This window comes from Halichoerus grypus, chromosome 1 (genome assembly GCF_964656455.1).
Source record: "Halichoerus grypus chromosome 1, mHalGry1.hap1.1, whole genome shotgun sequence".
Classification (NCBI taxonomy): Eukaryota; Metazoa; Chordata; class Mammalia; order Carnivora; family Phocidae; genus Halichoerus; species Halichoerus grypus.
The window spans coordinates 75,724,801-75,750,496 of NC_135712.1; the positions used below are offsets into that span (position 1 = coordinate 75,724,801).

General features: G+C 40.4%; 1 protein-coding gene across 12 annotated transcripts in view; it reads right to left on the reverse strand.

Moving 5' to 3' along the window:
• IL1RAP (interleukin 1 receptor accessory protein) overlaps positions 1-25,696 on the reverse strand; it is a 133,985-nt gene that overhangs the window by 44,487 nt on the left and 63,802 nt on the right. For all 12 annotated transcript variants that reach the window (XR_004922167.2, XR_004922168.2, XR_004922169.2 and 9 more), the window contains 2 exons: positions 7,128-7,413; positions 1,659-1,845 (listed from right to left, as the gene is read on the reverse strand). Coding sequence is in view for 7 of the 12 variants with exons in the window: in XM_036107947.2 (XP_035963840.1) it covers positions 1,659-1,845; positions 7,128-7,413 (473 nt within the window). In the remaining 5 variants the exon portion in view is untranslated. The remainder of the gene's footprint in view (positions 1-1,658; positions 1,846-7,127; positions 7,414-25,696) is intronic.

Sequence of the window (25,696 nt, forward strand, 5' to 3'; positions counted from 1 at the left end):
TTTTAAATTCTTTCTCCCTTCCACTTTCTGTTCATCTTAAGTCATTATCTATCATGTTCATTTGCTGTTATGTTCCTCTTAGGTTTTAGCTTCCTTTCTGAAATGACTTATTTCCTTCTTCCTAACTTTCTATTTCTGGACTTTTCTAATTCTTACTGATCTATGTTATTCTTTCTCATCTCATTTCTTTACGTCTTTTAGCTCATTTTTTAATAGTGAGTCACATTATGTTCTTCTGGCATGCTTTCTCTTTTTTGGTAGAAATGTTTTTCTGCTTCTTATTCTCTTTTTTCTTTTAAGTTTGAAAGGGATTTTACCTTGGTTCTTTTTTTTTTTTTTTAGGGTTTTATTTTTATTTATTTAGAGAGAGAGAGCACATCCTCCCTCGGGTGGGGGAGGGAGAGAGAATCCCAAGCTGACTCTGCACTGAGCATGGAGCCCGACGTGGGCCTCGATCTCACAACTCTGAGATCATGACCTGAGCCCAAATCAAGAGTTGGACGCTTAATTGACTGAGTCACCCAGGTGCCCCTATCGTGGCTCTTTTTGTTGTTCATTTTTTGGTAAAACTTGTTTTTTTCTGAGCTTTTGAACATGGCAGGATTTTCTAACATCACAGGGATCCCTCTTCCAAACTATGGTCTTGAGATTTCCTGAGCCTGCTGCTTCTCCGTTTTTAGCTGGTCCTTCTCTTTCCTTCCTCTATATTGTCCTGATCCTGTTTACTTCTGATCACACTCCCAGCCACTTGTCCTCAGTGCAAGTGGCAGTTTTTCAGAGTTGTGAGGCACTAGAACAATTTCAGTCCCTTCAGAATTTCTTACTATGGGCCTCTTGGACTCACCGCCTGTTAGAGAGCAAAACTCTTCCCAACTTCAGCTGCTGTTCTCAGATTGGCTCACCATCCCTCACTTTACAGTGAGGACCACTGGTTCCTTGTTCTCAAGTCTGCCAGATACCACATTACTTCCATCTGCCCCCTTCCCTAGACACTGATTCTATATGTGGTTTGTCTCACTCACGTCATTGAAAGTGATTCTTGCGGATAACTCGTCACTGAGTTTGTTCTAAATGTTGTCCAGTAGTTTTTAGCTTTGGCATATGTGGGTATTTGAAGAGATTAAAAAAATAAGGCTGCTGCCACAGTGCCACCTTCCAACACTTTCATTTTTGATTAAACACTTTCCAAGTCTCTCAGATGTGGAGGAGACCGCAGATGGACTGTGCCCACAAATGAGGGTAAACAAGAGAACGCATACAAATAATAGAATACAGTGCTGACTAATCAAGGAGTTGACATTCACCAAATGAGCAAGCAGCTTCTGACCTCACTCAACAGTGAATAGAAGTGTGTGGGCATTTCTCAAATGGTATCTCATAGGAAGTTAATAGAAATATGGTAGTTCTAGTTGCCCAGTGAATGTAATTTAGGAAATGATGAGTTGAGGCAAAGCATTCTCTACCACTTCCTTAAAATGGCACACAGAATAAATAAATAAAAATGGCACAAAGTGAAGAAGTGGTAAAAGATTTGTATAAAGTTTTTAAGGAAGAAATAAAAAATCTGATGAGAAAAATCTCAGTTTCAACATTAACTCAACAATCAAGGATAGATATTGCCATTTTAGAGAGAGTAAGATGCTCTTGAGTTTCCTTACCATGTACCAAGTGATGGTTGGTTTGACAGTGGAAGGAAAGAATCCATCTACATTTGGACACGTGATCTTCTGAACACCATACTCTATATACAGTTTATGCAGTGGGAGTTTCATGGAGGAATTGAAGCAGCTGTCTTTTTGAACCACTTCCAGAGGAAACGCAACTTTGCTGCAGTATGTGGTATTCCTGAAAAGAGAAACAGCCAATAAATGGGCAATCTCCTTTGAATCTGATTTGATGCAGCAATAATATTAAAATGAGTTAAGTGAAATAATGCTGCGCATTGAGACCTCATTTACATGTCAGTTCACATAGGAATTAAAATTAACAAGTCAGGAAATGACAGATGTTGGAGGGGATGAGGAGAAAGGGGAACCCTCCTACACTGTTGGTGGGAATGCAAAGCTGGTGCAGCCACTCTGGAAAAACAGTATGGAGGTTCCTCAAAAAGTTGAAAATAGAGCTACCGTATGACCCAGCAATTGCACTACTGGGTATTTACCACAAAGATACAAATGTAGTGATCCGAAGGGGCACTTGAACCCCAATGTTTATAGCAGCAATGTCCACAATAGCCAAACTGTGGAAAGAGCCAAGATGTCCATTGACAGATGAATGGATAAAGAAGATGTGGTATATATAGACAATGGAATATTATGCAGCCATTAAAAAAATGAAATCTTGCCATTTGCAATAGATGGAACTGGAGGGTATTATGCTGAGCAAAGTAAGTCAATCAGAGAAAGACATGTATCATATGACCTCACTGATAAGGGGAATTCTTAATCTCAGGAAATAAACTGAGGGTTGCTGGAGTGGTGGGGGGTGGGAGGGATGGGGTGGCTGGGTGATAGACATTGGGGAGGGTATGTGCTATGGTGAGTGCTGTGAATTGTGTAAGACTGTTGAATCACAGACCTGTACCTGTGAAACAAATAATACATTATATGTAAAAAAAAAAAAAAAAAGAAGAAGAAGATAGCAGGAAGGGAAGAATGAAGGGGGGGAAATCGGAGGGGGAGACGAACCATGAGAAACTATGGACTCTGAGAAACAAACTGAGGGTTCTAGAGGGGAGGGGGTTTGGGGGAGGGGTTAGCCTGGTGATGGGTATTAAAGAGGGCACGTACTGAATGGAGCACTGGGTGTTATACGCAAACAATGAATCATGGAACACTACATCAAAAACTAATGATGTAATGTATGGTGATTAACATAACATAATAAAAAAAAGTTAGGGGCGCCTGGGTGGCTCAGTTGGTTAAGCGACTGCCTTCGGCTCAGGTCATGATCCTGGAGTCCCGGGATCGAGTCCCACATCAGGCTCCCTGCTCAGCAGGGAGTCCGCTCCTCCCTCTCATGCTCTCTGTCTCTCATTCTCTCTCTCGCAAATAAATACAATCTTAAAAAAAAAAAAAAAAAGTTAAAAAATAAATAAATAAATAAATAAAATAAAATAAAATAAAATAGCAACTCCCTATTAAAAAAAAATGTGGTATGGAGGTATTTCCTATACCAATTTGACGTCACAAAATAAAAACAGACACAATTCACTACTGTTGGTATACTAAAATATTTACATTTTAGGATGCCTGGGGAATTGCATTTATGTTTGAATGTCTACACAGGTCATTTAGTCTCCCTCAGGGCTCTTCTCCTCCCATCAGCCCACCTTCTACATGGAGGCTTTCCATGTCATCCTCCATGCACCCTATTTCTAAATTAGGCCTCTCATTCTCTGAGCACCTCACACATTTCCTTGATTGAATTTATATAGTTCAAACAGGACATGACCATGTGTGTCTTCTTTTGTTCCTTGCATGTAGTACAGTGTCTAAACTTTCAGTAGGCACCAACTAAATGTTTCTTAAATGAATGGAATGGATGTAAAATGTATGTCTATGCATAGGAAAACAATAAAGGGTACACAGATAATAAAAAAAAAAAAGAAGAAGAAGATAGCAGGAAGGGAAGAATGAAGGGGGGGAAATCGGAGGGGGAGACGAACCATGAGAAACTATGGACTCTGAGAAACAAACTGAGGGTTCTAGAGGGGAGGGGGTTTGGGGGAGGGGTTAGCCTGGTGATGGGTATTAAAGAGGGCACGTACTGAATGGAGCACTGGGTGTTCCAATCAGAAACTGATTTCTTAGGGTGATGGGTAAATGGGTCATTCACTGTCTACCCTTTTTTGTGATGTCTATTTAAGGTGCCAAATACAGGGGCACCTGGGTGGCTCAGTGGGTTAAGCGTCTGCCTTCAGCTCAGGTCATGATCCCAGGTTCCTGGGATCGAGCCCCGCATCAGGCTCCCTGCTCAGTGGGAAGCCTGCTTCTCCCTCTCCCACTCCCCCTGCTTGTGTTCCCTCTTTCGCTGTGTCTCTCTCTGTCAAATACATAAATAAAATCTTTAAAAAAAATTAAAAAAAATAGGGGCGCCTGGGCGGTTCGGTCGGTTAAGCGGCTGCCTTCGGCTCAGGTCATGATCCCAGGGTCCTGGGACTGAGCCCCGCATCGGGCTCCCTGCTCGTCGGAGAGCCTGCTTCTCCCTCTCCCTCTGTCTGCCGCTCTGCCTACTTGTGCTCTCTATCTCTGTTAAATAAATAAATAAAGATCTTTAAAAAAAAATTAAAAAATAAAAAATAAAATAAATAAAATAAATAAATAAATAAAAATAAGGTGCCAAATACATATTAGATACTCATTAACTAATTAATTGGGACTAAATACAATGAAATGGGGGGATGCATTTCCCTCCCCAAGAGGGGATGTTTAAAGATGATTTATTACAATGGTAATAAGGTGAGAAGGGAGAGTGGCAGCGATAATCGCCACCTAAAAATAGCAAAAGGTCTACCACGTGGAAGAAGTATACTACAGATGGAAATTATACAGAGGGTAATTTTCAGCTTCATAAGATATATTCTCTGACTTAAAAAAATAATGAACAGTGGTGGGACTGATTTTTCCGGCTTTAAAAGTAAAATCTGGATGTTATCCTCGGAGGGGTATTGAAGCAAGAATACAAGTGGTACAGTCCTGGAGGATGAATCTTAATTTATGGCCTTAAAGACATCAGGCCTTTGATTCTACACAGTTTAGTTTAAGGTCATTCTCCACTTAGGAATTGCTTCAGGGCTGTGGGAAGCTTCTGGTGTCCCCACCAGACAAGTTCACTTCTAGATTTTCTTTAGGGACATAGAAGATAGGCCAACAGGTAAACTGAAGAGATGGCCATTTGGAAATTGATAAATCACATTAAAGGAATACTCAGGCCTTAACAGCCACGCTGCTCCCGTAATGTAAAAGAAGGTTAGAAAAGTTTGAGGAAGAGCTCTAGACAAGTAGGAAACAGAAATAGAGTTAATGAAACACTAAAATGCAGAGTAGAGAACAAGGCCATCCAGAAAGCTACTGATGACGCCTTCCCAGCTACTTCCTGATGTCCACCTGTGGAATGTTAACGGATTAACAGCTGCCAAAGATGGAAAGGAACTCAAGGAGCATTTAGGCTGATTTTCTCATTGGGTGGATACAGATGCCAAAGCTCTCAGACACAGACTGACGTGCCTAAGGTCACCAGCTGAGTAGCATCAGGGCTGGGATGATGGCCTGGTTTCTGTGTTTTTTCATCCAGTGCTCTTTCCACTATAATCTGCCCTAACCTCTCCTACAAAGCTGTCTTGGGACATAAATAGTGGACAAGGCGTTCTTTGGAAGACACACACTAGTCTAGAGTCCACTCCCATAAAATAAAGAGTTGGGTGAAAACCTCAAAAACGCCTTCAGAGGTTCCAAGGGACTCCCAAGGACACAGTGATGAAAATGCTTTCTGTGACAGAGAAGAGGTCCTTTTTCATTTAATCGTAACACAGCTTAAATATATCAAAAGGTAGTCACATTTCTCCATCAGAGAACAGTTCATAGCCATGAGAGACAAGGGGCATTCAGAAGATGGTGTGGAATTATCTATTGTTATGTTATTCTATGCTGTTGTATTGTTATATCATTCAGCCCTATTGTTATGGGCTGAATTGAGTCCCCTAAATTCATATGTTGAATACCTAAACTCCAGTAATTCAGAATGTGACCATATTTGGAGACAAGTCTTGAAAGAGGTAATTAAGGTAAAATGAGAATGGTGGGCCCTAATCCAATATGACTGTGTGCTTATAAAAGACGAGATTAGGACAGAGATGATGTAGGGGGGAGACCATGTGAAGTCATGGAAAGAAGATGGCCATCCACAAACCAAGGAGAGAGAAATGACACCAATCCTGCCAACACCTTGATCTTGGAATTCTAGCCTCCAGAACTGCAAGAACACAAATTTCTGGTATTTAAGCCACCGCCTGTGGTGTTTTGTTTTAGTAGCCCTAGCAAACCACTGCTCCTATTAAACAGTAGGAAACTGTGTAAAAACAAAACAAAAACAAAAACACTCATAATCCATAAGCCGGATGGGAATTTAAAAAACAAAGTCAGGCTTGGAAGCTAAAAGGGGACCTTGGGAAAAAAAGTAGCCAAAGATCTAAGCCTCAAAAATGATTATTCTTCAGAGGCACTTCAGGTTTTTTTTTTGTTTTTTGTTTTTTTAAGACTTTATTTATTTGCGAGAGAGAGAATGAGAGACAGAGAGCGTGAGAGGGAGGAGGGTCAGAGGGAGAAGCAGACTCCCTGCTGAGCAGGGAGCCCAACGTGGAACTCGATCCCGGGACTCCAGGATCATGACCCAAGCCAAAGGCAGTCGCTCAACCAACTGAGCCACCCAGGTGCCCCGCACTTCAGGTTTTTTAAAGCTTTTTTTTTTTTTTTTTTCAGAGCAGAAACAGTATTAATCTGTGGTAATAGAAGAATAGGTATATTATGGAGTAAAATGCAAAATCTACATGAATTTTCAAGATTAAACAAAGTGGATTTGAAAGAAATTTTGCAGTATTGGTGGGGTTCTTTGGATTATATTCTTAGATTCCCAGTGATATGGTGTTTATTTGCTTTGTAGGGGAATTTTGGTGAAAAAGTTTGAAAGGCATTGTTCTAAATACATTTGATATCTCCCAAATATTCTTTCTTCCATAGGCATCCTAAGGCTTTCTTCTGTGTCAGGGACCTCAAAAGATGCCAAGAATAACAGAAATGAATAGGTCCTGCTCTCCACCCTGCTCATTGTCTAGGGAAATAGATGCTTTCAGGTGGGGCAGAAATGCAGGCAGGTTCTAACATCAGGGAAAAGGCACAAATAAACAAGGCTCCATCATTAGATAATCTTGATATATGTCAGGGTTTGAAAAGGAGCCACTTATGGAGAAAGTTCTCAGGAGTACAACCATTTTTCTCTGCACACCTCTTAGGCAACCTCTGCTAATCCACTGAGGTGAGGTGTAACTCCACATGTTCTCTTCCCTTCCGCTGATGCATCATCCAGGAACTAAAGGGAAAAGAGAAAGTCATCACCAAGAATCAGGCTACCTTAACATGCAGGTGTAGTTGCCCGTGTCATTGAGGAGGGTGGGTCGGAACCAGAGCACGTCTTTCTCCTTACTGATGCGGTTGTCAGGGAGGCGGAAGTTAATCGGCTCCTCCAGGTCCCGGTCCTGCCTCGTCCAATACCAGATCAGAGTAAGGCCCGCCGAGTGAGCTGTGCTGTAGTTGTATTTCAAGAAGTGTTCAAAGAGTGGGCACTTGATGCGAGCTGGCTCATCTTCAAACACTTGGATCTGCCTCATGGTATCAAGTCCCCAATCATCACAGCGTTCTGGAATGATCAAAAAGAAAGAAGAGGCCAGTGAGTTATCTCATGTTAAAGGCCTGGAGAAAACACACCTTCTCAGGACACCCAATTTTTTCCAGAAACCCCCTTGTCTGGCTATGTTCAGTAGCCTCTCTGTAATAATAGCATGGGAGTAGGCACCTGTGGCATGAAGAAATGACTTTTCCACCTTCCTTTATCATCTTTTCATTACCTCATGGATAATGATTTGATCTGATAACTTGATCCTGTCGTACCCTATAAGGTATGGGGGAGAATCTCACCTGAAAAAGCAGTCATGTGCTCTTTCACCCTCTGGAGACAGAGGAGGTTCTGAGGGGAAAATTATAACTGAAAAGACAACCCTCCAAGAGTCTCAGTTCTTCCCCGGTCTCCTGATCTCTGGGCTAGATCTGCTGAGGCAAAGATATCTACATCATAGACTCAGGAGCAAAACTATATATATAATAAATAAAATGAAGTATGTCACTAAACTTTATGGTTGCTTATTAAGGCAACGTTTTTGTGGCAGCAGATAATTGAGAGAACAACTAAATTTGTGGTTACTTTAATTTTGATAAAAGCAAAGAATTTGAAGCTATCTGACTTGCAGAAGGATTTGTAAGCAATAAATCCCTAGGTAAGTAATAGATCTCTGAGAAATTTAACAAACTGGCTTTTCCAAGTCTCAGCAAATTACTATTATTTATAATTGCTATGCTTTTAATAAGAAACACCTTTTAAAATCCAATATACAAAGAAAGAATTGGGAAGATCAAAATGTTGTTCACGCCAATACAAACATGATAGTAATTTTTTTAATAAAACATCTATCTTACCAAATTCTTCAAATACAATTTCATTAAAGCTATAAAGTTGCAGAATCAGCTCATTCAGTTTATAGGAAATTACAACCACAGTTTTTCCAGATGTATATGTCAGACTGAATATATACAACCATTTTCACTCCTTTCTGAAACTCCACTAAAACTAAAATAATTTTTTCAAGACATAACCCCAAGTAAGAGCAAAAATAGGAGAAAAGATAGTAACAACATCAAAATTGACAAGCTGTAACCAGTTCAGCCCATTTATAAATAGATAAATCCTAAATCAGCAGGGAAAAGCTGGGGAGCACACCCATGTGCATTTCAGAATACTGGGAAGACCCAGAAGGAACTGCCAACCCCAAGATAAGGAATCACCATTGCCATTAGCCCAATATCTCTGGGTTCTCTTCCTAGGCATATTGTAAGAATCTGCTTTTCTGCCCCTCTGGAGGAGGGGCCATGTGACCGAGTTTGGCCAATATGATGTAGTGAGTGTCACTTGTGTTGATTATCTTAAGGGCTAGAGCATATTTTATCATGCTCCATTTTCTTCTGCCCTGGCAAATATAAAAGCAGAGACTAAGCCTCCTTTAGCTTGGGTCCCTTGATGTAGATAACATACAGCAAAAGAAGAAAAAAAAAAAAAAAAAAACAGAAGAGAACCATCAATTAAATAAGTTGATGAAAATAGACTTACCCCACAAAAATATTTTCTAAAATTGTGGAAAGAGTTTAAAAACTATCAAAGAGTAAAAAAGGAGATAAAAAATGATCACATACAAAAGACAGGAATCGAAATGGCTGTGGAAATTTCAAAAACAAGACTAGAAGCTAGAAAATAATGAAGCTATCTTCTTTTTTTTTTTTTTTAACATATAATGTATTATTTTCAGGAAGGGAAAGATGAAGGCGGGGAAATAGGAGGGGGAGACGAACCATGAGAGACTATGGACTCTGAGAAACAAACTGAGGGTTCTAGAGGGGAGGGGGGTGGGGGGATGGGTTAGCCTGGTGATGGGTATTAAAGAGGGCACGTACTGAATGGAGCACTGGGTGTTATACGCAAACAATGGATCATGGAACACTACATCAAAAACTAATGATGTAATGTATGGTGATTAACATAACATAATAAAAAAAATAATGAAACAATATAGGTGAAGGGAAATTATTTCCAATCTTGAATCTAAACCCAAGGAAACAATCAAGTGTGAAGGTGGCATTTTCAGACACATCAAGACTCAGTAATTTTCCTTCCCATATGCTCTTTATCAGGAGGCTTCTGAGGTACTTGTTGTTACCAAAATGAGAGGGGGAAAAAATAGCAAATTATGGGATCGAGGAAGAGGGGATCCAATTCAAGAGAGAGGGGAAAGAAATCCGCAGAATAACAATGAAAGAGCTCTCAGGCTAACAGCTATGCAGCAGGGTTTAGGGTGAACAAGTGTAAATAGAAGGTAATGGAAATCTCCAGTTAAAAAAATGATAATTGTAACGAATGAATATCTGATGAATGAATTATCTGATTGAATTATCTGATGAAATTAGCACTGTGGAAAATTATGCTAAAAGGCAACTGTAAAATATGAGAACAGTTACCCAAAAGGTCCAAATTAAAGTAAGCATATGAAGGCAAGGAAATTAATAACTTCCAAAAATAAGAAAGTAAACATAATCACAGTTCATTAATATATGAAGGCATATTAATTAAATGATTATTGATTTAACCAAATATTGTAGTATTAGTAGATAGAGAGGAAAGGGTAAGTTAAGGAGAGGGGATGGCTATTTAAGAGAGGCAAAAAAATCTCATTTAATATAATTAAAAAGTGAACAATATAATGCCCAGGGTTGACTAAATGAAAAATAGCAATATACACAAATTGATTAGCAAAACATAGATAGGAAATGCGAGAATAAATAAATAAAATACTTAAAAGTGGTGGCTTCTGAAGAAGAGAGCTAATGGATATGAGGAAAGTTAAGGAAGAAAGAGTACAGTTTTTTTGGTATAAGCCTTTTAATATATTGGCCTTAAAAAAAATCTCCGTGAATGATTTCCATTGAACATCATTAAAATAATAATTAAGAAAAAAAAAGGAAGGTAGGAAGGGAGGGAGGGCATATCTATCATGCAACACAATTGGCAAAGCCATTCTCAGTGTTTAACCACCCTGATCGTATTTACTCTGTTAGAAAAAAAAGAAAGCCTTGATTTCATTTTTTAATTTTGTATCAATATGCTTTGGCACAGCAGTCATTTCACTTTTGACTCACAAACTGATAGTTTAAAAGAAAAAGAGAACGACAGGCCGTTGGGCAGCTGACGGTGTCTGGAACTTCACCACATTATTTGTTATCTGAATGACAAAGATGCTACCACCTTCTGCATTGCATAAAAATATTCTTTATGCTGTTCCTAAAGGCACCTCTCTCAAGAGCTCTGCACTATTTGTCCAAATCTGGATGACGGTAGAGGCAAGGCGATTAAATGAAAATGATCGTCCTTCCTGCAACCCTACTCTCTGATATATCTCAATTCAGATCGCCCCAACTTGGGCCAGTAGACAGCAGTCTCACGCCATGACTCTCTTAACAGGAACATTGGAAAACTGGAGAGAAAGAGGAAGCCCTTCTGAGGGCTAATGGTACTTTGATTAAAGGAGACTTCCTGACACCAACATTACAAATTGTCACTTTGTTTGGTCCCTGGAGGTCTTTACAGTCCTGGGCATGATTAATAGTAAGATAGATGACAAGTGACAGGTCAATTTTTCTTGTGTAAAAGTAGGAGAATGCACACTGCGGAAAGGGAGACAAACAGAGAGCTGGTGGGACATCCCAACCACAAGCTAGTGTGACATCCCACCAACTTAGGAAGTACGAAATGGAACTTTGGTGACCATAAAGGTAGATGTGGCAGAGACTGGGTAAGTGTTCATGAACCCTGGTTGGAGACTACATAGATATCCTTAGCAACTGAACTGGAGCTATTTGATTTGGTTCTGGCCAATGAATGAGGCCAGAAATGGTTTATCTTGAAACTCCCAACATAATCTCTGACGCTTTCTCCTGTCCTCATATGGAGACCCTGAGGGCCAGAAAAGTTTGAATAAGGTAACCTCACAAGATGGAAGGAGTCTGGATTCCTTTCACTGCTTGGAGCAGAGCTCCACAGAGATGCCATCGCTCTCTCAAGGGGCTGTGGTTGAGTGAAAAATCAACTTCTATTGTGTTAAATCACTGAGATTTGGGGGACATGTTACAGTGACTAGCTTTACCTATCTTGACTACTAAAAGAAGGCAGAATTTTCCTTTTATAACATAACTCAATAAATCAAGTGCAGACACATTTTAAAATAGCATTTGTTAAAGGCCCTTACATACTAAAATTCAAATACAGATCAATCACCAAGATTTGGGGCTGATTCCTGAGACTTAATATCTTTTCAATCAATAATGTGATTCATCTTAAAGTGGAAAAGAGATCATTACACCTGCTAGGTATCTCCCTTACAGAATGTTCCATGGGCCAAATAAACATATCTATAAAGTGAATCAGCCTCCATTACATTAGGGACTGAAAACACACGTATCGGTATTCCTAAACATTAGCCCAGAAAAGGTATTATTATTGAGCTTTTTCTTTGGGTTATTTTCCCATTTGAAATTTGTTCTGTGAGTTTTTAAGTTTCCGTTGCCAGCCAGCCACCTGAGGGTATTTTGTCAGAGCTTTTTAAATTATTCAATGAACAAATAAAAATAAAATCTATGGCAACAGGCTGGAGTGTCATGTAATACCAAATTAATTATATGACTCACTGCAGGCACCAGCCGAAGAAAAGACTGAGGAAAAGGCTGTTATGCAAACAGATTTGTCTCTAATACCAGCAAAGGGAATTTAGCAAATTATTGGCACAGAGAATTACTTTTTGTGTAGAATGTCCGTTCTTACCCAGTTGACTCCACAGTGGAAGTCCTCTCTAAATTGGCCCTCAACATGGGGAGCCACAAAGTCATCGTTTTCCTCAGCCAAAGGATTTCTTAAGGCTGAGGCTTGGTGGCACTGAGAACTAATGGAATGTGCAAAGCCTCCCAAAGCCAAGTCACTGGAAAATCCAACCCACGCTCCTGACAGCAATTAGCATTTATATAGCAGGGTATACATTTTAACTAATTAATCTCACAACACCCTCTTGGGCTTTCATGCCCATTCCCACATTACACGCCAGGAAACGGAGACAGAGAGATTAATTGACTTACTTTTGCCTGAGTAGTAGCACAAATAAAAGCTGCCTGAACATAGATCTCGGATGCTTGTCCCCAGTCTACGCTCACACATTCAAAGCAAGATATTTCCCACAGGAAAGCTATTCATGTATTTGTATTTATTAAATATTCGCTCAGAGCCTGCTGTGAGCAAGGCACTGTGCTGGGTGCTGGGGCAGAGAGACATGTAGACTTAAAAACTCAGGAAGCTCAGGTACAGGAAAGAAAGAGGAAGCGATTTAACTATTGGAATTACGTCCCATATGTAATTATTTGCCATGTACCCTTTATCTGACATATTGCCTTGGACAAAATGCTTCCCCTCTCAGACTCAGTTTCTGCATGTATCCCATGCCCACCTTATAGTGTTGAATGAGGACTAAAGGGCCCCGTAGAATGAAAGGAGCTCAGTACAGATTAGGCTAAATTCGCATAATAAATCTGAGTAGGTCCTCGCCTGTCAAGAAGTTGACAATCTTGGAAAAAAGGAAGACTAAATGAAAATACCTGGCGGAATGAGCCAACTATTATAACAAGCTTCTAGGTAGGAGAACAGCTATTATATGATTATATTATATTATGTTAGATAGGGGATGGCAATGGTAGTCCTGAGATTGGATTGTGATCAGAAACAGTCCCTTTTTTACATCTTCAACCGGAACTCAGTGGGCTTTAAAAACTGTCCCATCGGTACATTCTAGGAATCTTATCTAGGCCTGAGGGCAGAGATTAAGTATAATGGAAAGGCTAGTTTTACAATCCATTCTTACAGTTTTGCTTAATTTTGTTTTTCTAGAGGTATGCGTGGCTTCTCGGGAAATCTGAGCCTGGGACGGTGATCCAGGGAGAATCCAAGGTGTGAGCAATGTTGCATGAGTGACATGATGACAAAGAGTAAGTCAACGAGTTAAGTGTGGGTGAGTTTCCGAGGCAAGATATAGGGGTGCCAGACACTGAAACACTAGCAGGAGCCCTGACAGAAGAGGCATGTGGCACAGAGCACAGAGCAGTATGGTGGAGGGTAACAGACACGATTCAAAGGCAGGCTTTGAATTCAAACCTTCTGGCTTTAATAATTCATTTAAAAACTACATACTGAGCATCCTGTCCTGTGGCAAATGCTAAAGCAGATGCTCAGGATGCACTGGGGAACAAAACAAAGGTCGCACGGAGCTCACCTTCTTAACACAGGGAGACTGACAATAAACAGTTGACACACTAAATAAGAAACGTATAGAGTATACCGGTAGGTAAGTCAATGGAACAAAGAAACACATAAAACCTGGTAAGAGGGATCAGGAATGAGGGAGGGGGAAGAGGGAAGAGGGAGAAGCATGCAATTTTGAAGAGGGTAGTCAGGGAAGTCCCTCAGCCCTTATGAACCTCAGCTTCCCAAACCAGAAATTCAAGTTCATACTTGAATTTACTTGAATGTACTCTACTCTGTAGAGTAGTTATGAAAACTGAATGAGCCTAAGACATAAAGTACTATACATAGCAACTGTAAAGGTCTATGCACATATCACCTACAATTAATCTGTGGACTACCATTTTCTATGGAAAACACTTTTGTCACTCCAGTCCATGCAAGAGACTGCTAGACATGTCCCATTTACCATGTCCACACACTCTCTTTCTTCAAAAGTATGGGAATTTTCATCTGGGCACATTGCCATTCAGAATAAAGGCTACATTTCCCAAGCTTTTCTGTCACTGAGAAGTGCTCAGGTGACAAAGTTCTGACCAATGGAATATGTTTGAAATTTCATGTGGTAGATTCTAAAAGCCATTCTTTTTTTTTTTTAACTTTCTTTTTTTTTTTTTTTTTAAGATTTTATTTATTTATTCATGAGAGACAGAGAGAGAGAGAGGCAGAGGCAGAGGGAGAAGCAGGCTCCCTGCAGAGCAGGGAGCCCGAAGCGGAACTCGATCCCAGGACCCTGGGATCATGGCCTGAGCCGAAGGCAGACGCTTAACCAACTGAGCCACCCAGGTGTCCCTCTGAAAACCATTCTTGAGAGGTGCTGATGTGTTCCTATGTTTCCTATGCTCCTGCTACCATCCCATTTCTCCCATCCTGCTGCTTGGAACATGGATGCTACATCATGGACCATGAGAATGAAGGCCACACCCAAAAAATGGTGGAATGGGAAAGTGAAAGGAGTAACATAAGGCACTGCCTTACCAGCCCTGAGCTTTCTAGCTGTAGATTTTACATGAGAAATAAACCTTTGTGTATCCTTGTTATCCACAACCCACCAGCATCATCAGAGTCTTGAGAGCTTGTCAGAACTTCAGATCTTCTGCACCACCCAGACTACCCGAATCAGAACCTACAGCTTAACAAGATCCTCAGATTATTCCTAAGCCCATTAACATTGGCTATGTATTAGTTTAAGCCACTGCTATTTTGCGTCTCCTTATTCACAGCTAGTCATCATACCAAAGGATAACGATGTCTTATTTCATCTGTTCAAGTCGGCAGGTGGTTGAACAATTTGTGAGATTATCTCCACCCTATAAGTCTGTCTCTTTGGTTAATTACATTTAAAACATATATTCTTTTTTTGTCCCTCAATGGAAAAAATATTTAAAAATACCAGGATAGTTTTCGAGCCATGTTCTATAGTAAACAACCAGTTTAAAAAAAAAAAAAAATCTACAAACTACATTTCCTGGAGTAGGCTATAAGTAGAAAAAATACCATTAAAACAGGTATTTTTTATTCAAGGGAGAGCTACTCAAGCAAAGGTCTAGAAAATGTTTCTGAAGTTCTGTGGTTGTCAACTAAGCTGTCAAAAGAAGAGAGAGAAGTTAGGGGTGGGGGAGGAAGAAATGGAGCGGCTGGCCGTGAGCATCCATCAGACATCCTCACGTCACTTGTGCTGTTCAACAACACTGCGCTAATAACTCGGCAGATGGTTTTCCTGGACCAGATAATTAGACATACCTTACTCCCACCAAAAAAGGGAGTTTTCTTGATTGAGTAATTTGAAGAAAATAAGAAATAGCCCTTAGCAGATGATAAGATTTGCCAGATAAGGAAAGAATGCCAAATTCAGAAAGCTGGTTGACAGGGGCCGGGGGTGGGGTTCCACAAGCTACAGCTTCAATTTTGCAGGTGTCATTAGAGTTTGTTTCTAGAACAAGTTTTATCCCCAACTGTGTGCCACTCCTCCCCTCAGCACTGGACATTCATCTTTACACTGACCTAAAGACTGCTATTTTATGTCAATTAAAAGGGGTGGGCCTGGCCCTTTTAAAAAAAAAAAATGTGGAGAAAATAATTACCAGGCAAACCTGAAAACAAAGAAAATAATGAAAAGGAAGAGGTAAAAGAAAAAAAAGGAAAAAGAACCCTCACAGATGAAAAACAACCCAATCTATGAAGTTTAAATTCAGAACATATACCATTGTAGGTAATACTTAAAGGTACAGAATCAAATTATCTAAAGGATGAATGAACCAAATTATCATTGCAGGATGAGTACACCCGAGCTCTGAACAGTTTAGTTTTCACGCAGTCTGTCATGTGGAGGTTCTTCTCTGAGTTTCTGAACATGAGTGCCATGTTCCTCAAAGTTTCCCTCGTGGCAGAGGACCTGAGGAAAAACCCTGAGGTCTCCAGAGAGTTTTCCAGTCCCTGGGTCTAGAGGAGCTGCTGAAGGTCTGTAGGCTCGTTCTTGTCTCCATGAAGTCAGTCCACAGCCGGTTTTCGGAGCTCCAACAAAAGGACCCTTAATCATCATGTGTTAATGTCCAAGGAGGGTCCAGAAGCCCCCCTTCCTGCTGCTGTGCACAATGAGGAAGAACATGGAATAGCATCATCTAATAGCCACCTACAAACAGCTCTGTTTCTCTCATCAAAGTTGCAGCGGGGGTTAGCAGGCTAAAGAATGGATTCTGGGTGTGCTGCCTCTGTACGATGGTGCCATTATTTTCTTAAAAAAAAAAAATCACTGTAATGAGCATCCTCATGCAGCTGAAGGGAATGATTTTCTTTGCAGGGCTGTTGTGACAACAAATAAACTGGCTTATGTCAAGTGTGGCACAGTACACTGGGGAAACTCTAAGCAGTCATTAGCTGGTTTTTATGCTCCCCCCCCAAGCAATCTTTTCTAATCCATGATTAAGATGTAAAGATCCAATTACTATTCTCATATAATAATCAAGCAGCCTTTCGCTCTCTATCTTCATTATTACGTAATATTTATTCAGGGTCTGATGAGGGCTAGCGGCTATAAACATGGTCTCTGCCTTCAGATTTCCATTCAAGAAATAGATCATCAGCATTGGAAGTAAAAGTATTTCACACTTTATCATAGAATCTCAGAATGTACGGGTCTTAGATCTGGTTGTAGCCCCCAGGGGCGGTAGAATAGCTGGTAATCCACCATACCACAGAGGAGTGAATGAAGCTAAGAGAGAATAAAAACAGGTCTGAGACAAGGGCCAACAATCTAGGGTAGAGATGGGGAGGGCCCAAACCAAGTCTCTTATATCCCGAAACGACTTTCCCGATGGTGTACACAGTAGCTAGTCTCTGGAGTCTGACAGTCCCAGTTCAAACCCTTGTCCTGTCACTTCCTACCCATGTGAGCACATGCAAGTAAATTAAATGTTCCCATGTATCAAAGAAGGCTGATTCGAAGATTAAATGAGACAGTACTTTTAAAGTATTTAGCAAGAGCTGTTCAGTGGTTCTCACTATTAGTAATATTACATTCCTCTCTTAATTCCAAACTGAGTGTGGCCAATTTCAAACTGAAAGTGGCCCAATAAATGTTGTTAACATTTAACCTATGGGGGCTTACCTCTAACCAAGTGTTTAAGGGCATTAGACTACAAGGCAATTTTAAAAACATTTAGAACAACCCTTTCATTTTACAAATGGGGCAACTAAGCCCAGAGAGCTAACTTGATAAATGATGTTGAGCTCATGAGTGGCAAGCAAAGAATCACTTCTTTTCGATCCAAATGTCATGTCCTTTCTATTACATCATCCAAATACATATCTGCAGAAACTTTCCCAGTTGGTATCGGGAATGTACATAGTACAATATTATATTCCTCTTCAAAACAGAGGATTAAAAAGGCAAAAAAAAAAAAAAACAAACTTCAGAATATCAGAACAAATAGCATTAATGGCAGGCCATAGAAGATAATTTTGTGTGCATTCTGTATGATCAAGCCACACAATTATTCTTTTCCTCCCTCTCATTCTATAGGTAAAGACGCTAATATGTGGATCTTGTCTTTGAGGCTGAAAGCAAAGTATGTGGTAATGTGGACCATACTTGCGGCACCTGGAAAGAAGGAACCTGTTTCCTCATATGTAATAGTGCAGGAAGCAAAAACAAAGCCAATGAAAGTAGCTACCACATAGGATTGTTGACAGGGGTTAAAAAGATCATACACAAAAATACCACATGCTTGGGTGCAGCGTATGAACTTAATAAATTTTAGCTACAACTATTATGTTGATTTTTACTGATGAGGGAATTAAGACCTAGAAAGATAGCAGGGGAAACAAATTATTGTGTGTATTTGTTTGTGAGTTTTTATTGCATTTTACTGGAGCCAGGGACAGAAAACACAAAATTAAGATTTGAGTCCCAAAATATAGAAGGCAGGCAAAGCATGGACTGACTTCTTAATTAGCGAAGATAGCTCGAGCAATCACTTTTCCACTCAACGTGATGGAAATGTAAAGCCCTCTAGGTACTCAGTGGGTCTTTGTGCCCTCCATCCCCACATCTGACTTCTCAACTGGAGGTTCGGGGAGGCTTGTTCAGTGAAAGTACATCAAGGGATGTACCCAGTTAGGAGCTATACGGTTGTTCCACCTCAAGACTTGCAGCCATATTCTACACACGACTACAAAGCCAAAGGAAAGAGCATCTTGTGAGCCTTGCCAGTAACCTCCCCAGCAATCCTCAGGAAATTGCCTGGAGTGAAAGGGCATTTGAGATCTTCATCACCTGCCAGGAAGAGACACAGGCTACAATCCTGCCACTGCATTTAAGAGAGGCATCCCCTGTGAGATGCCAGTGCAGTCTCATTCAATTTTAATAATGTGTCAAGCATGTAGATTTTTCTTGAAGGCTGGTAGTGACAAGCAGAAGACAAAAGATTCTGAGAGAAAATCGGGGGAAGAAAACATCAGAAGCTGAGAGCGTAAGCCATGGGGTTTGGGGAGACGTCTGGCTGTGAATGATGAGGGGGTGGCTGGAAGAACGCACAAGGGAGGAGTTCTGAGTGGCTGGGTTTTCAGTGGCCCCTCAGCTAGAGAACAGTGTTAGCTCCCAAGGGGAGGAAACAGCTCTTGGGAAGACAAATGCCAAGATACAATCATGGTCCACATTTCTAAATATTTAAGTCACCTATAATCCCCTTTGCATCTTAGAAAACTGCTACACGTTGGAACTGGAAGGAGGCCTTCTGAATCACCCAGCAACATGCCACATTATACAGATTAGGCTCTGAGCCCAGAGGGATGAAGGAATGCCTGAGGGAAAGACTGGTTAGTAGCAGAGGCAGGATGAAACCTTCCAGATTCCTAGTCATTCGCCCCGTATCACAAGTAACTTTTGCCTATAAAACCAACTATGAAAGAGAGTTTCACTACACTGACATTAATCAGTCTTTGTTTTTGCTTTTTCTCCAGTATGTCAGAGGTTGAATTTTTATACCTATATTTACATTCTGGTTGGTTGGTTGTTTTTAAGTATAGGTGACACACAACGTTACATTCGTTTCAGGTGTACATCAGTGATTCAACCACTGCATACATTATGTTCTGCTCACCATAAGTGTAGCCTCCATCTGTCCCCCATACAATGCTATGACAATACATTCAGCCTCTTGACTCACCATAGTCTTAAGGTTGAGGACATTCGCCTCTACTATATGTAGTGCTGAAGAGAAAGGGGAAACTACAAATCAACTTTTCTAAACTCCAGAGCTCTTACAACTTAGGAAGCCAAACAGGAGGAGGAACTCTCCATATATGAAGTAAAAGCAGTTTAACTCTAGGAAAATAAAAATGTAGAGTGTCTTCTATACTCTCCTTCCAATTGTGAGTCCTCTTTCTCAGGGCACACTGTTCCCTCTCTATACACACTCAGCAGGGGCTATGCACCAATGGTCTGCCATTGAAAAAAAAAAGCAAAATAATTACTCTAAAGTAGAAAAATGAAATGACAGTAAGAGAAATTGGTGCAAGATCAGGAAAAGGGTCTGTTTTCATTGCCACGAGGCCTGTTAGGAGCTTCATGGTACAAGTGAAGTTGTCCAGATCTGTATATCTATGGGGGTATGTGTTTATCCAGGTATAAATCCCCAGGCAAAACTGTCCAGTCCAGAATGCTCATCTCTAGGCATCTCCAGCCTCCCAATGCTACATTTCCCTGCCTCGTGGAGAGACTGATAATGAAGGTCATTGATTAGAAACACAGCTTGTTGTTTCCATACTCTTAGAGGCAGGAAAATGTTCCAAACTCATCACTTAATCATTGCCTTGTTCCCCCTACCATATCTCATCCAAGATGACAAATCCATAACTGTTAACAGGATCCATAATAATTTATATTTTACCTGGCAGCTTCAGACACATGATGTTCTTTGATCACAGAAGGAGGCATTGTTGCCTCATTTTGGAGTTTGGCTCAAAGAGAGGCTCAGGAATGATTTGGGAAAGTCACAGTGCTAGTGGGCAGCAGAGCTTTCTGACTCCAGAACCAGTAACCCTCCCAGGGCCAGTCCTTTCTCCATTAACCCTCTCAGGCTCTCTGGTATCATGCTCAGTCCTTTGGTTTCCAGTTTAGAGACTTTATATATAATCTCTTCCCTCAATTCTTCCCACTCACATTGATTCTTTATGTTAACCAACATCTCAAACCATGTTCTTTCCTTCTGTCTTATACCAAACTAGCTACTGAGCTTCTCTTTGAATATGCGGATGCGATTTCAGACAGATACCTTTAAACTTCCTTGACACTAAATATGTGTACCTCAGGAACACTTTGTAGTATTCTCCATAGAGAATAACAACATAGGATCGGGAGACCTTATTTCTTGTCCTAACTCCATCAGTGTGACCACCATTATTATTATTATTATTATAAGTACCACCACCACCCCCTAATAGTGAATGCTTCCCATATGTCCGGTATTAAGTGATGTACTTTTATGATCTCTTTCAATTCCCATAACCACTCTTTCAGATAGTTTTATTATTGCCTCCATTTAATAAATGAGGAGCGTGAGTCTTAGGTAAGGGAAAGAATATCCACATGATTGCACAGAGTTAAATTAATTAAACAAGAAGGCCATTAGACTGAGGTGATTTTAATGCCTTAGCAGCCTACCTAAGCAAACTAAAGCCTAAGTCTGTAATGCCTCAAGGTCAACAAACCAAAACGCAAGGAAACTGATCACAAACAGCCAACTAGACTTTATCAGCTAATGCAAGTTGCTTAAGCTATAGTCAAACAATCTTATTGCTTTGCTTCTGCCTCTTCTCTATAAAAGTCTTGCTCCCAGGGCGCCTGCGTGGCTCAGTCGGTTAAGTGTCTGCCTTTGGCTCAGGTCATGATCTCAGGGTCCTGGGATCGAGTCCCACATTGGGTTCCCTGCTCAGCGGGTAGCCTGCTTCTCCCTCTCCTTCTGCCCCCCACCTGTGCTTGCTCTGTCTCTCTAGTGCTCTCTCTCTCAAATAAATAAATAAAAATCTTAAAAAAAAAATCTTGCCCCCAGTTCCTGTTGGTGGAGTGCTCCCAACCACTTCCAGTTTGTAGCTGCCTGCTTCAAATTGATATTTGCTCAAATAAACTCTTAAAATTTTTAATATGCCTCAGTTTATCTCTTAACCATAGGAAGTATGTGAGAGAGGATTCTAACACAGATCTGCCTCATTGCAGAGTCTAAAATTGAACCCTGACTGTGGCCAAGTAACTTCCCTTTTCTTGAATTCAGCTTTTTCATGTATAAGATAAAACCAGATGATCTCTAACCCCTTCCATCTCCACAGTATGATGGGTTTAGAATCAACCCGTACATCAAGAGTGTTTTTTAGCCTGAATCTTAAAATTCTAAAATCAAGCCAGTTTTTCAGGGAAGAGAGTGGAGTTGGAGTGGGTGGGTGGGCACTAGTTAACGTAAAGTGGAACAAACCGGGTCTCTTTAACAAGAAGCATAAAATCCTTGATTAGCAGTTCCCAGCATCAGAAGGCACATGGCACAGCCAAGAGGCAATGGGGCAGATCACATCTGTCTGAATTAGAGTGTCATTATCTAGTCATGTTTCCAGGAGACTCTGAAGCTATCTTCAATGCTCAACTTTCCCTCATAACACCCACTTTCAAAAAGCTGAGAAGTCAGAAATGTCAGCTTGTCCTCGAAGGCAGCTCCCTCAGGCATTAGCTGCCTCTGTCTTATTAAGAATAGTCAGGCATGACTCAGCTCCTCCATCAACTGTCTGCGAAGGAGAACATTTCACGCTGGTAGAAAATCAGAAATATGGAAGGCATTTAAGGTAGACAATTAGAGCTTCATTGCTAATTACTCAAAATCAAATCATCCTTTTCTTATCCTAGACAGGAGAGCATAATCACAGCCAATAGGGAAACAAAACTGCATTCGCTTGTAGCACATAAGATCACCCTGTCACCTCCAGTTACAACTATCAGCCACTCAAACACCTCTTCTGTCTGGGTCACAAAGAAAGGTGAACTGTGGGTTATGGCATGTCCTTCAATCAATAATCCCTTGGTGAGAACCTACTACATGCAACAGTTTATACCGCACAGTTTCCACTGGGGAGATAAAGACACAAGGAAGACATGGTCTCTCATCTCAAAGATCTCACTATCTGGAGAGCATGCACAGACAATCACAATGCAAACAAAATGAAGTAAATGCTTAAAAAGAAAAAAAATGTAGCATGTCATAAGAAGGCAGAAGTAGTTCTTATTTCTTACTATGAGAGATGGGAAGTTCAATGAAACCTTCACAGAAGAGATGACATCTGAATTAAGCCCAAAAAATGAATAGAACGTGTGCTGACAGACACAAGGGGAGGAGTCCAGGCTGATGGAACATCATAAGCAAAGGCACAGAGGGCGCGGGAGCTGTGAGGAGCCGGTCAGTCAGCTGGGGCTGGATTACAGGGTGTGGACATTGGAGCAGAGCCTGAGAGTGGGAGACTAGGGAAGGGGTTCCTACTTTATCTTGGTAGCAACTGGGAGTCACTGGTGGTCCTGGAAGAATGAAGTGACATATATTAATTACAACTATGGCAGAGGTAAGGACTCCATTGGAAAATATATTTGTGCCCTGAGGCTGTCTGATGGGTCATACACCTGTGCAATTCCACGTGATTCAGGAATGGAATTTCTCTTATCTACTTGTTATCTCTGCCTTTCCCTGTACAAACCACAAATGAAGACAAAAGATACCATTACAGAAACCTGGGCAGGAGGGAGTGGAGAGGCAGTGAAGCTAATCCCTTCTGAGGTGGTCCTTTTGCTCTACAGTTGCTGGAGTGGAGGACTGTAATTTATCAAGGTGAGAAAGGCATTGCTGTTTCCTCTCCATCTCCCAACCCTGGTCATCACCTGATAATACATGGGGCTATAGTGGGGGCAGCTACTTTATTAGAGTTCCTAGAATTTAATTATCCAGAACCTTTATTGTTTCTCTCTTGAGCCTGTCCTCAAAGTATTTTAATAGCCAGATATAAATGAATGAATGGCAGTGCTCTGTAGTCGAGCACACTATCTATACATCCCTTATGGCATGCAGAACACCATCCCATGGTTACAGATGTTTCAATTCCTAGATTCTCCTTCCAACTACCTAAGGGCTCCTCGTTAACAGGGCAATTCTCCTTTTCATCACCATAGCCCCGCTGTGCCTAAAAAAGCCAAAAAGCTCTGTAAACATTCTAAGCAGAGAAGAGAATAGTGCTAGATCTGATGATGGGACTGGGAACAGGATTTCTAAATTACTTGAAAAAGTAAAGGTTAGCAAAGATAAGCCACAGACCAGAAGAAAATATCTTATAATTACATATCTGATAAAGGACTTATATCCAGGTTAAATAAAGAACTCTCAAAATTCAGTAAGAAAACAATTTAAAAAGGGACAAAAATTTCAATAGATATTTTATCAAAGAAGATATAGAGATAGCAAGTAAGCCTATGAAAACATAGCCCAAATCATTAGTCATTAGTTGCAAATTAAAAAAAAAAATAAACAGGATACTTCTCCATACGTACTAGAATGGCTAATATTTTAAAAATGGAAAATACCAACTTTTGGTGAGGATATGCAGCAGCTGAAACTCTCACTCATTGCTGATGGGAAGGCACAATGAAGTACAATCACTTTGGAAAACAGCTTAACATTTTCGTATTAAGTTAAACATATACTTACAGTACAACCTACCAATATTAGCTCTAGATATTTACCCAGAAAAATAAAAACTCATGTCCAGACAAAAGCCTATAACAGATGTTTATAGCAGACTTAATCATAATTGTCAAAACCTTGAAGCAGCCGAATGAACTTCAGCTAGTGAATGAATAAATAAACTGTGGTACATCTATACAATGGAATACTACTCAGCGACCAGAAATGAACTTCTAATATACTCGATAATATGAATTCATCTCAAATACATTATGCTAAGCGAAGTAAGTCTAATACCATATGATTCCATCTAAATGACATTCTGATGGATATTAAGGAGGGCACGTGTGGTGATGAGCACCAGGTGTTATATGCAACTAATGAATTGTTGAACGCTACATCAAAAACTAATGATGTATTATTTGTTGGCTAATTGAACATAATAAAAAAAAATAAATGACATTCTGAGGGCGCCTGGGAGGCTCAGTCAGTTAAGCATCTGCTTTCGGCTCAGGTCATGAGATCAGGGGGTTGGGACCAAGTCCCGCATCAGGCTCCCTGCTTGGAGCGGAGTCCGCTTCTCCCTCTACCTCTCCCTCCACCCTTCCCGCACCCCCCCCCCCACACACACTTGTGCTCTCTCTCTCTCAAATAAATAAATAAAATCTTAAAAAAATAAAATAAATGACATTCTGGATAAAGCATAGTTACTGGAACAAAAAACAGATCAGCAATTTCTAGGGGCTTGAGGTCAGGGAAGGTTGACTGTATGCTAGAAGTATGAGAGAAATTTTGGGGCATAATGGAAATTTTTTTGTATCTTAAGTATAGCAGCTTTTATGCTGCTGTATGCATTTGCCCAAATTCAGAGACTCCATACACCAAAAGCTGAATTATACTGTATGTAATAAAAGAGTAAAGTAAAAAAAATAAATTCTAAAAGGTCAAGAGTTGTGTAGAATAAAAATGGATCTAACTAATTCCAGTCTCTTGATTAGAGATTTGGCTTTATTTACAAGGACTGGTAGGAGACAAGCATTTGCTTATGGACTCATTCTACACTGCCTCTTCCCAACCCTTTCCAAGAAGTTAAATCACACAGATCCTCCAAGACCCACTTGGTCACTACCTCTCTAGATATGGCTGGCTTTCTCTTGTAACAATAACTACTTACCACCTTGCATAATTGTTATCTGGACTTATGGCTGATCTCCTGCTAGATTGTGAGCTCAAAGACAGGGCTTGGATCCTGACTACCCAACACAGTGTCCCGCACACACAGTTTGGTGGATATTTGTTTCAAATCAGGTACAACGAGGAAGCCCCCTATAAAAGCAGAGATCAATAACTACGTAGAGATAAAAGTCTACACTTCCTCAGAACTTCCTGATATACATGTTATGCTCTCCCATACAAATAATCTCATAGCTGATGTAAACACTAAAATTTTAGTCAATTATTACATCTATTCATTCATTCACTGAGTATTTACTGAGGCAAATCCTTCTGCCAGGCACTAAAGATACAGAGGTGAATAAAACTGTGCCTGTCCCCATGGAACTTTCATTCCAGGGAAGGTGACAGAAATTAAATAACTAATTAACTAAGTAATTAAGTAAATAATTAGATAATTAATAACATAGATGCTATCCTAACAGGTACAGTGAAAAAGAAGTACAGGGTAATATGAAAGAATATATAATAGGGAGATATATATCTCTCTGAAGAACTGACTTTTGCATAGAGTGCTGTAGAATGTGAGGGACAAAATTGAGGGG